At 35.4% G+C, this 10,376-nt stretch overlaps 1 protein-coding gene across 1 annotated transcript; it reads left to right on the forward strand.

Annotated features, from left to right (window-relative positions):
- The first annotated feature begins 6,956 nt into the window (after positions 1-6,956).
- LOC145140013 (uncharacterized) lies at positions 6,957-8,105 on the forward strand. The gene is made up of 3 exons (XM_079073639.1): positions 6,957-7,131; positions 7,205-7,821; positions 7,917-8,105. The coding sequence occupies exons 1-3, from the start codon at positions 6,957-6,959 to the stop codon at positions 8,103-8,105; spliced, it is 981 nt and encodes a 326-aa protein (XP_078929765.1).
- The last annotated feature ends 2,271 nt before the right edge of the window (positions 8,106-10,376 follow it).

Consider the following 10,376-nt stretch of genomic DNA (forward strand, 5'->3'; position numbering starts at 1 on the left):
GCGAGATGTTGTTCTTCATTTAGCCTTTCGTTCTCCCGAGCTCTGATTGCATCAACATCTTCTCTCGTTGAATAATTTCCAAAAAAAAAAAAAAACAATAAAAATACACTAATTAAAAAAATAACTAAATTTATGCACTAAAATAATAATAATAATATACCTTAAACTAACTATAATAATAATAATAACATATTTATCAAACAACTTATTAACTTTGTTTATTACTAAAAAAATAACTAAATTTATGCACTAAAATAATAATAATAATATACCTTAAACTAACTATAATAATAATAATAACATATTTATCAAACAACTTATTAACTTTGTTTATTACTTACCCAAACTACTTCTGTTTGTCGTGTACACCAACCCCGACTTTCTTTAAATCACATCTGTTTCCAACCGTCGATATGTTGCGGGTCTTGTCCTTTTTCTCTCTAGAATAAGCCAAAAACAATCAATATATTTATATAAGTGTTAATAAAAAATTTATAAAATACAAATAAATTTAATTACCTCCTCACGTCGTCTGTTTGCATATGTTCTACTTCCATGAGAACTCGTAAATTGAAGTTTGGACCTGCTTTCTTTACCTTTTTTGCACTACTTCCTATAACCCTCATCCAAAAAGAGAAGATCAATCATCTTATCCCAAGCTTCGTCCTCCATATCATCCGGTAGACATTGTCTTGTACCTTCTACATCCTTATATCCACCAACCCTATCAAAATAAATTTTCACTTCATATTTGTGCTCTTTATAAGCTCTTTGGCAGTCGCTCTGTACAGCCGCTCAAACGGCTTCCCACAGATATGTACCCCGATACATATCAAGATTAAAAAATGTCTGCAATAAAAAAACAAATTTAATTAGTAAAAAATATATTTAAAAAGTATAAAAATTTTCACATATAAAAAGTATTTTGTACTTACTTCAATCTCAGGATACACAGCTTCATAGTAATGGTAATGAACACGTCTCCAAGTCCTATAATGGAGTGGTACATGATCTGCCACAAGTTTGAGATAAACCTTGTCAACATTTTGTCATTTGTATTTATGAATCTATTGGTCCCCCCCCCCCCCCCCCGATGCTATCAATTTCCATAGGTAAAGGTTGACCGCTGTGATTAAACTTTTTCACATATTTAAGCATCTTCCTTTTCCACGCCGACGCGTCGGGTTTGCTACATTGACACATATAACTAAAAATTTAGAAATTTAAAACTTTAAAAATATATCCAATATATTTAAGAATTTCATGTAACTTACAAGATTAACAACCCGTCGGTATCTTGCCTGCACGCTCATGTGGAGGTCGTTCCCCGCCGTCTCCTCCATACCCCCTCGCAACATGTGTAGCCATCTGTTTAACAAATATTAGAAAATATACTAAACATACTTTAAAAAAAACTAATAAACAATTTTAATCAATCAAAATGTATAACAACCGTAACATACCATCAATCAGAATCATCACTAGAACAATATACATGTACAACATCATCATTAATAAATTCATCATCGTTTATGAAATCGTCATCATTATCTGAAGAGTACGTATCACAACCATCATCGTCATCATTAAAGAAACTGTCATCGTTTATATTAGGAGCCACACTTGATTCACCATTGTCGTCATTATCTAAAAAGTACATATCATCACTGTCAACGGAGTATGTATCATCATCATTATCACCTAAATCGACAGCCAAGGGAAAATCATTTGATCAAGTGTCATTCACCTCATCTATCTCATTAACACTGATACTTTGATGATTCCAAAGTTTTCGATGATAAACATCTTCCACAACTCTCCAATTATTGTTTCGAGTAGGATCTTGGAGATAAAACACTTGTTTAGCTTGAGTGGCTAAGATGTATTGTTGATCGTCATACCATGTTTTACCGACTTACCATTCATGACTGGTTTTTTCAAGTCTTCTCTTGCTTCTTTTTTGTCTTTGGTTTTTTCATTCATCAATGCAGTATTTACAAAACTCTCATCCCCATTTTTCTCCAGATGCATAAAATCTATATTGTGTTTTAGCTCGTGGGAAGACCAATACTCAAGCTCAAAAAAGATACTATATTTCGTCCAATTCAACTCTTTTTTTCTTATTTCATCATTGCGCTTTCTCGTTGCACCCCCGTGCTCAGGATGTTCCCTGGAATACGATCAGGGAGACAAGCCAATTGCTTTAATATAGTTGTATTGTTGAATCGTCTTAAATGTGGCCTTCTCTCAGGTAGACCATTAAACAATAAACTTTGCCTCCACTTATGGCTCATATGCAAGAATCGTCTATAACCAATATAAGACATCTTGTTGGTGACATGAATGGAAGATGTGTCTGCGTTACAAGTAGGGCATGCTAAATAACCTTGACCACTCCATCCAGACAAACTTCCATGCGCTGGAAAATCATTGATAGTCCATAACAACATTGAACACATGTTGAATACGGTGTTGGTTGATGCATCTCTCATTTGGACTCCTTCGGCCCACAACATTTTCAACTCATCCACCAAAGGCCTCAAGAAAACATCAATGTCCTTTGAGGGTGATTTAGGGCCAAGAATCAGCAAAGTTAGCATGAAAGAAGACTCTTTCATACATATCCATGGTGGTGTATTGTAGGTAGTTAATATAACCGGCCAAGTACTATAAGTACTATTAAAGTTGCCAAATGGATTGAAGCCATCAGCAGCAAAACCTAGACGAACATGTCTAGGTTCTTTACCAAACTCTGGATATCTTTGATCAAAATCTTGCCATGACTTCCCATCAACCGGATGATACATCATACCATCTATTGAGCGTCCAATATTATGCCAACTCATATCTTTAGCTGTGAATCTGGAGCTATACATTCGTCGAAGTCTTGGAGTCAAAGGAAAGTACCGCAACAATTTTTGTGGTACTTTCTTCCCCTTTGTAGTTGTGTCCACCCATCTACTCTCCTTACAAATCGGGCAATTCTGCATGGAACCGTTCTCCTTCCAAAACAAAGTACAATCATTTTTGCAAGCGTGGATCGATTGATATCCTAACCCTATCTTTCTCAACTTCTTTTTAGTTTCATAGTGTGAAGCTGGAATCTTGCTCTTCGGGAAAGCAGCTCTTAGTAACTCTACAAGTTGGTCAAACGAACTATTTGTCCATCTATTGATCACTTTAATATGCAACAACTTTTCCAAAAAGTTTAAGGAAGACATATCACTACATTTAGGGTATAACTTCGTATTGAGCTCCTCAAACAAATCATCAAATTTCGGGTCTATACCTCGTCCCTCATCGTCTATATTTTATGCATTTGTATTTTGTTCCGCCATAACATCATCAATTACATCAAACATCTCATTACTTGTGGGCATGTTTGTTCTTGGATTCGAATTGTAGCTTAAATCCGAAGAACCGACATGTTTATCACCGTGATGAATCCACGTAGTATATGTTTCTAAAAACCCAATGTCATGTAAGTGGGCATAAACCATAGGTAAAACATGTCGATACGAATTCACACACGTTTTACAATGGCAACGCACTTTGCCTTTAGAGTTGACATGTTTCTCAACAATCTTCATAAAGTTTTTAAGACCTTCCAAGTATTTTGAAGGCATTGGTTCTCTCTAATCCAACTCTAATCGATCGTCATTGTTGTTTCATTATTAAAAAATATATTATATATATAGTTATCGAAAGTTAAATTGTATTTGGGCTATATAAATAAATATATACTCGAGAACGGATAGAGTATTCACAAGTATATAAAAAATATATACTCGAGAAGTAAAAATCAGACAGATTAGTATTTACAATGGTTATGAAAAAGAAACTTAAAAATAAAAATCAACGATTCAACGTGTTTTAATAAGAAAATCATATTATACGGTACGTTATTTTAATATTAATATTAATTTGATTTTAAAACTAATTTAATTTGATTTTACAATTATTTTTATTTTATTTTAAAACTAATATTAATTTGATTTTAAAACTAATTTAATTTGATTTTATAATCAATTTTATTTTATTTTAAAATTAATATTAATTTGATTTTTAAACTAATTTAATTTGATTTTACAATTAATTTAATATTTTCTTTTTATTGATTTTTTTTTAAATTAATTCAACTTTATTTTATAATTAATTTTAAATTACTAAAAGTACGTTGTTATTAATAACCTAATTAAGCTAAAGCTGTAATGACCAACATTAAGTCACTAACAAAAATTAAGCACTTTGAAACCATATTAAGCACTTTACAATACAAACAATAGCATCCAAATACAAAAACTATAACTTATCAATTAAAAACTTTATTACTTCATTTTCTATACACTCAAACTATTAAACCTAAATATCACATAATCATACATGTACACAAGACATTCAATTCTAATTTTCATTTCATTTTAGAAATACAATACAAATGTATACATCTAAATACAAAGAACAAATTACTGAAATAGTCCCTGTGGTTTGGCTAATGTTGCGCATTTGGTCCCTATATTTTGTTTTGCACTCATACCATCATCACGTTTTCTTTTTATTACCCGCCTGGTCCCTGGGTCCGTTAGTCGTCAATTCCAAACGTTAAGTCCCCCCACGTGCTTCGCACATGAGGGGTATTTTCGTCATTTTATACATGGCGCCTAAATGCAATGCCAATCATTTCTTCATTCCGATCATTTTACGATCACCTCCCTCGCACACACACTCTCTATCTCTCTCACTTAATCTGTAACTCATCAAAATCGAGTAGAAACCCTAACTCCTCAAAATTCTGCAAGAATCATCGAAGCAACAGTTGTGGGTTGGAGGATTAGAGCAAACATGGAAGAAATAGACTGTTGAAAAACATTACGGTAACCCCTTATTTTCAAAAGTTAAATTTATCACTTACAAATTTCAAGCTAATAAGTTGAAGCTTTCTCTTTTACAGCTGGTCATCTAACTATCTTCTCCATCAGATTATTCTATGGTGGAGAGTTTACGAAGTTTCCTCGAAGGAGGTACGTCAAGGGCAAAGAAAGATACGTTGATCTATTGGACATTGATGAGTTTTGTGTGCACGATATTGATGAGATGATGGATACCCTAGGTTGTGTTGAGGAGGGTAAGTTGCTTTATTACCACTTCAAAAGACCCTTTTCAGATTTGGACTTTGGGTTTTTTGCATTGGCTAGTGACAGTGACATTAACCATTTGGGTACATACGTGGGTAAACATAAACTGGTTGAAGTTTATGTTGAACATGGTAAAACAATGTTGCATACATATAAAATGTCATCTACCCCTAGTAAAGTTAGGATAGAAGAAATCGTTGATCAACCTTCATGTATTAGAAGGATATTTTTGGAATGGAAGGAAATTGAAACAGGGGATTGTATTGGATCAAGTAAACCAGATGTTGTGCCAATAAAAGAAACTGAAAGTGACCAAATTGATGCCCAATGTGAAACACAAGGTATATTTGATGAATTTGATGAAACTCTAAATTAAGAAACTGGAGGGATTACTCATGAAAGTGGCAATAGAGATGATGTTGATGATAGTGGTGATAGTGATGATAGTGAGTTCTTAGTAGACTTAGATAACCTCCTAGATGAACCTGAGATAGACATGAATGAGTTTTTGTTAAATATTGATGAAGATATAGAGTGGGTGGGTGATCTTGGAGGGTCAAATGTCAAGGAAACAGAAACAAGGGAAATTGATGATATTGAGGTTGTAAACAATGAGGTATTCTTATATGAGTCATCATCTGATGAAGGTGGGAGCAACAGGAGAAGAAAGTCAATTAAGGCAATCCGAAGGGCAATGGAAAACAATGAAGCAAGAGTTAGTGATCCATTCTATGTGTACCAAAAATTCACCTCATCTGAAGAATTGAAGGATGCAATAAGACAACATGTTGTGGAGACAAGGAGGGAACTAGAGTTCATAAAAAATGACAAAAACAGAGTGAGAGCTATTTCTAAAGGTACTATCCCAGACCTTGGTCAACTTGACCCATGTGGGCCCAGTCAAAGCAATAAAGAAAGTGAAGAAAACAAGTGTCTATGGGTACTTTATGCTAGCAAGTGGGAACAAAATGTTGACTAGGAAATCAAGACCTATGAAAACGAGCATAGATGTCTACAAACAAGAAATGTGAAAGCTTGTACCTACAAGTTATTGGCAAAGAAAATAGTGCAGCATATTGAAAGCATCCCTACAGTCCCTACACGAGCTTTACAAGAACAACTTCAACGTGAATACCAAGTAGGTATTTCGAAGATGAAGGTATTTAGGGATAAAACTGAAGCATTGAATCAAGTAAGGGGCGATTATGCAGGGCAATATACTACACTAAGAGACTATGTTCAAGAACTTTGCACTCGAAACCCAGGGACAACAGTTAAGATAGAGGTCGAAAGTGAGCCAAACCAAACTTCCGAGACTAGAACTTTCAAATGGATCTACATCTGTCTAGGGCCATTGAAGAAAGGTTTTCTAGCAGGTAAAAGAGATTACATTGGTTTGTATGGGACTTTTATGAAAGGGCCTTATCCTGGAATGATACTTACAGCAGTGGTAAGATGTAAACACATATCTGTCATTTTATTCCATTTTATTTAAATTACTAACTCCTTCACTATGTTTAGGGTCTTGATGGAAATAACTGTATATATCCTTTGGCATATGCTGTCGTAGAGGATGAGAATATAAATTCATGGGCTTGGTTCATAAGGTGCTTGGATGATGACATTGATTTGCAAGCTAATTCCAACTTTACCTTTATATCTGACAGACAGAAGGTAAGTAATTTCAATGGACTTGGTTCTTATTGTACATTGTATACATTACATCTAATGTTGTTTACATTTTGTACAGGGATTGTTGCAAGCAATTGGTACATTGTATCCACGTGCAGAATACAGGTTTTGTCCGCCATTCATAAAAACATGAAGAAAATATGGAGGGGAAAGTTGTTTCAGAACATGTTGTGGAACTGTGCAAGTACAACAACAATACAAGAACTCAACCATGCTATGGAAGAGTTAAGAAAGCTAAACAATGACTGCTACGAATGGGTCAAAGCTATTCTACCCCCACATTGGTCTAGGGCACACTTCACATGTTTGTTTTATTTTGTTTGGTTAACTGTTACCAAACGATTCACTTTCTCAAATAATTTTTATCTATATTGTAGGGAGGGCTCATTATGATGGGCTTCTGAATAACTTGTGTGAGACCATAAATAATCAAATTAAGAAAGCACGTGACCAACCAATTATCACATGCCTTGAGTTCATTAGAGAGTACCTTATGTTAAGGATTGTGAGTGTCCAAAAGGTAATTGATAAGGTTGTTGGACCATTAACTCCAACTACAACAAGTGTGCTTGAAAAAAACAAATATGATGCAGCTCAATGTGTGGGTAAGTTCTGTGGGAATGGAAAATATCAGGTGAGTGGTCCACGGATGGACCAATGTGTGGTAGACATGGTTCAGCACACATGTTCTTATAGAAGATGGGAACTCACTGATATACCCTGTAAACATGCCCTTGTTTCTATATGGGACATGCAAAAAAATAAGCAGAATGTTGGCGTACCAGAAGAATGGGTTCATTCTACTTACTGGTTAAAAACTTGGAAGGAAATGTATTCTTTCAAGATTGAACCAATTATTGGAAGAAGAATGTGCGAAAAGTTTCCATGTCCAACCACTTTGCTTCTTCCCAATCATCATGTCCCCATTGGAAGACCAAGGAAGAAAAGAAGGAAGTCATCTGTTGAATTAGAAGATATGGTGAAGGGTGGTATGGCATCAAGGAAGGACAAAAGTGTGACATGTTCAAAATACAAAAAGCTTGGTCATAATAAAAGAAGCTGCAAAGGTCAAAGTGCATGTGATGATAGTTCAAGAAAAAAAAAGGGAAGGCTGGAAAGAAAGCTAAAAGTGTAGGTGATGGTAGTTCAATCAAGAAAGGGAAGGATGGGAAGAAAGATCAAAGTGCACGTGATGGTAGTTCAAGCAAGAAATGGAATGTTGGGAAGAAAGCTCAAAGTGTTGGTGGTGGTAGGAAAATTGGAACTCAGATCGTCTGACAGAGGCAATATCGGGATTTCTTGCTGTTTTTGCTATGAAATAGTTGCCTAATCTGTGTTTACTGATAAACTTCGAATTTTAATGATTTTGTGAGACTATCCTTGCCAAAAACAAAAGATATTTACCAATTTATTAGATAATAAATTCCTTATATGATTAAAATTGATTATTTGAATTAATTGGGTAACTTATCTTGCAAGAAATTGAATTAGGTCAAATATAGATAATCACTAAATTAATTGTTTGATTTATATTATTTATTATTTGATCCCTTGTGTTTTGAAAAGTTCAAAACTTGCCCTCAAGTTTTGAAATTTAATTTTTTGATTGAAAAGTTTAATTTTGAAAAAAATTTAAATTTCAACCCTTAGAATTTTACAAGTTTAAAATTCAATCTTATACTTTATCTATTACATGAATAATATATATATATATATATATATATATATATATATATATATATGTGTGTGTATAAGAATAAGCTAGTCTTATCGCTAGTAGGCCTCATTCACGAAGCCAGTCTATAAGGTGGGTATAAGGTTGCTGCCTATAAAATGGCGCTTAATGGGTGTACACTCACACCTACCGCTTACTTGACCGGTGGAGGGTCGTTAGTCGAACGGATAGGATAGGGCACTTAATTCCTCATTATAAGTATAATGAATATTGCAAAGTAACTACAATGTTTTCAAATTCCCAATCTTAGTTACTTTAGGGTAAAATGTGAAAATTGATGCTATTCCATGGAATTACACTTTGTACCCTTGTCAAACGTTAGTGGAGCGTGTGTGGCTAACCGACACACTAATTTGGGATTGACATTGGTGACAAAGGGTGGCTCGATGTTTATCATAGATCAATGGAGCATGCGTGGCTAACCGGCACATTGATTAGGTGATAAAGACATTGAGTGCACCATGTTGATTCGCATGGTTATTCACAACTTGTTTGCGATCCTCGGCATCCCAGTCGCAAATTTGAAGTGCATATCGAGATTTAAACATGCCATTGAAATGTTCAATGAATCTCAAAAGAAATCTAGGAATTTTCAAATACATTTAAAACTTAATCTCTTTTCGTTTTTCATGATGAGAATTAGTGAATCGTCATTCACTTACCTTCAAATTATTTACTTTTAGATTACGGCATCCCTTTTCTAAGTTGTAAATAATGTTGTTGGATCCTAGCCCTAATTTCTCATTTGGGTGTTTAATTGGGGATTCATTTCTAATCAAACTTTGTTCCTTTCTATTTCAGATGTCAAACGCAAACGCAAACAACAACGCTTCTGGGTCATTATCGCTGATGACCTTGTGTCAAAAGGTGACATTTGATGGGTCAAACTTCAACGAGTGGATGAGATACATTCGCATGATAACTCGCTACGAGGACAAAGAATATGTCCTCGATGAGAAGCTGGAAAAGATCAAGCCAGAAGTTGCTACTCCTGAAGAGATGGCCGCCTTTGAGGCCCACGAGCGTGATGCGACGAAAGTTCATTGCATCATGCTGGCCACCATGAACCTCGAACTCCAAAAGTCCTATGAGGACATGTATCCATATGAGATGCATCAAGATTTGCTGGACAGGTACCACCAGAGCGCGAGGCAAGAGCGCTATGAGATCATTACCAACATGATCACCGCTAGGATGGGGAGTGGAGAATCCTTAACTGCTCATTTGCAAAGAATGCAAAGGTATGTTGATCGTCTTCTCAAACTTAATGTTAAGTTTGATGAGGATTTGGCTATCGACATCATCCTCCACTCCTTGCCTTCCTGCTACAACCAGTTCAGAATGACCTACCACATGAATAAGGAAGAGGTCACCCTGAGTAAACTTCAAGGGCTCCTAAGGACAGCTGAGAGCAACCTCAAGGACAAATCTATTGCATCATCCTCTACTGTAGCTGCTCCTGTGTTGGCAATTGGCCAAGGAAAAGGAAAGAAGAGGAAGGCTCCTTCTAAGAGCCACTAAAAGGGTAAGCCCCAAGATGGTTCCTCTTCTAGTGGGACCAAAGAAGGTTCTGTTAAACCCTCTTCTGACCCCAAGGAAGCAGAGTGCTTCTATTGCCACCAGAAGGGCCACTAGAAACGAAGCTGCCCTAAATATCTGCAGGATATTAAGGATGGGAAGATAAAGCCCACCTTTGCAAGTATGTATTTAATTAAATCTAATAACTCATCACTTGCTACTTCATGGGTCCTTGATACTGGATGTGGTACCACATTTGTTCTGATTTGCAGGGGCTAAGAGAAAGTAGGGAAGTG

Source organism: Lactuca virosa, chromosome 9, assembly GCF_052849685.1.
Source record: "Lactuca virosa cultivar CGN04683 chromosome 9, Lactuca_virosa_CGN04683_v6, whole genome shotgun sequence".
In the NCBI taxonomy this organism is placed as follows: domain Eukaryota; kingdom Viridiplantae; phylum Streptophyta; class Magnoliopsida; order Asterales; family Asteraceae; genus Lactuca; species Lactuca virosa.

Bases quoted from the DNA above. Each gene is read 5' to 3' on its own strand.
- LOC145140013 (XM_079073639.1), top strand. From the start codon at position 6,957: ATGAAGAAAATATGGAGGGGAAAGTTGTTTCAGAACATGTTGTGGAAC. The intron at 7,132-7,204 runs GTTTGTTTTATT...TCTATATTGTAG, and splicing joins GTCTAGGGCACACTTCACAT to GGAGGGCTCATTATGATGGG. The intron at 7,822-7,916 runs GCATCAAGGAAG...ATGTGATGATAG, and splicing joins ATATGGTGAAGGGTGGTATG to TTCAAGAAAAAAAAAGGGAA.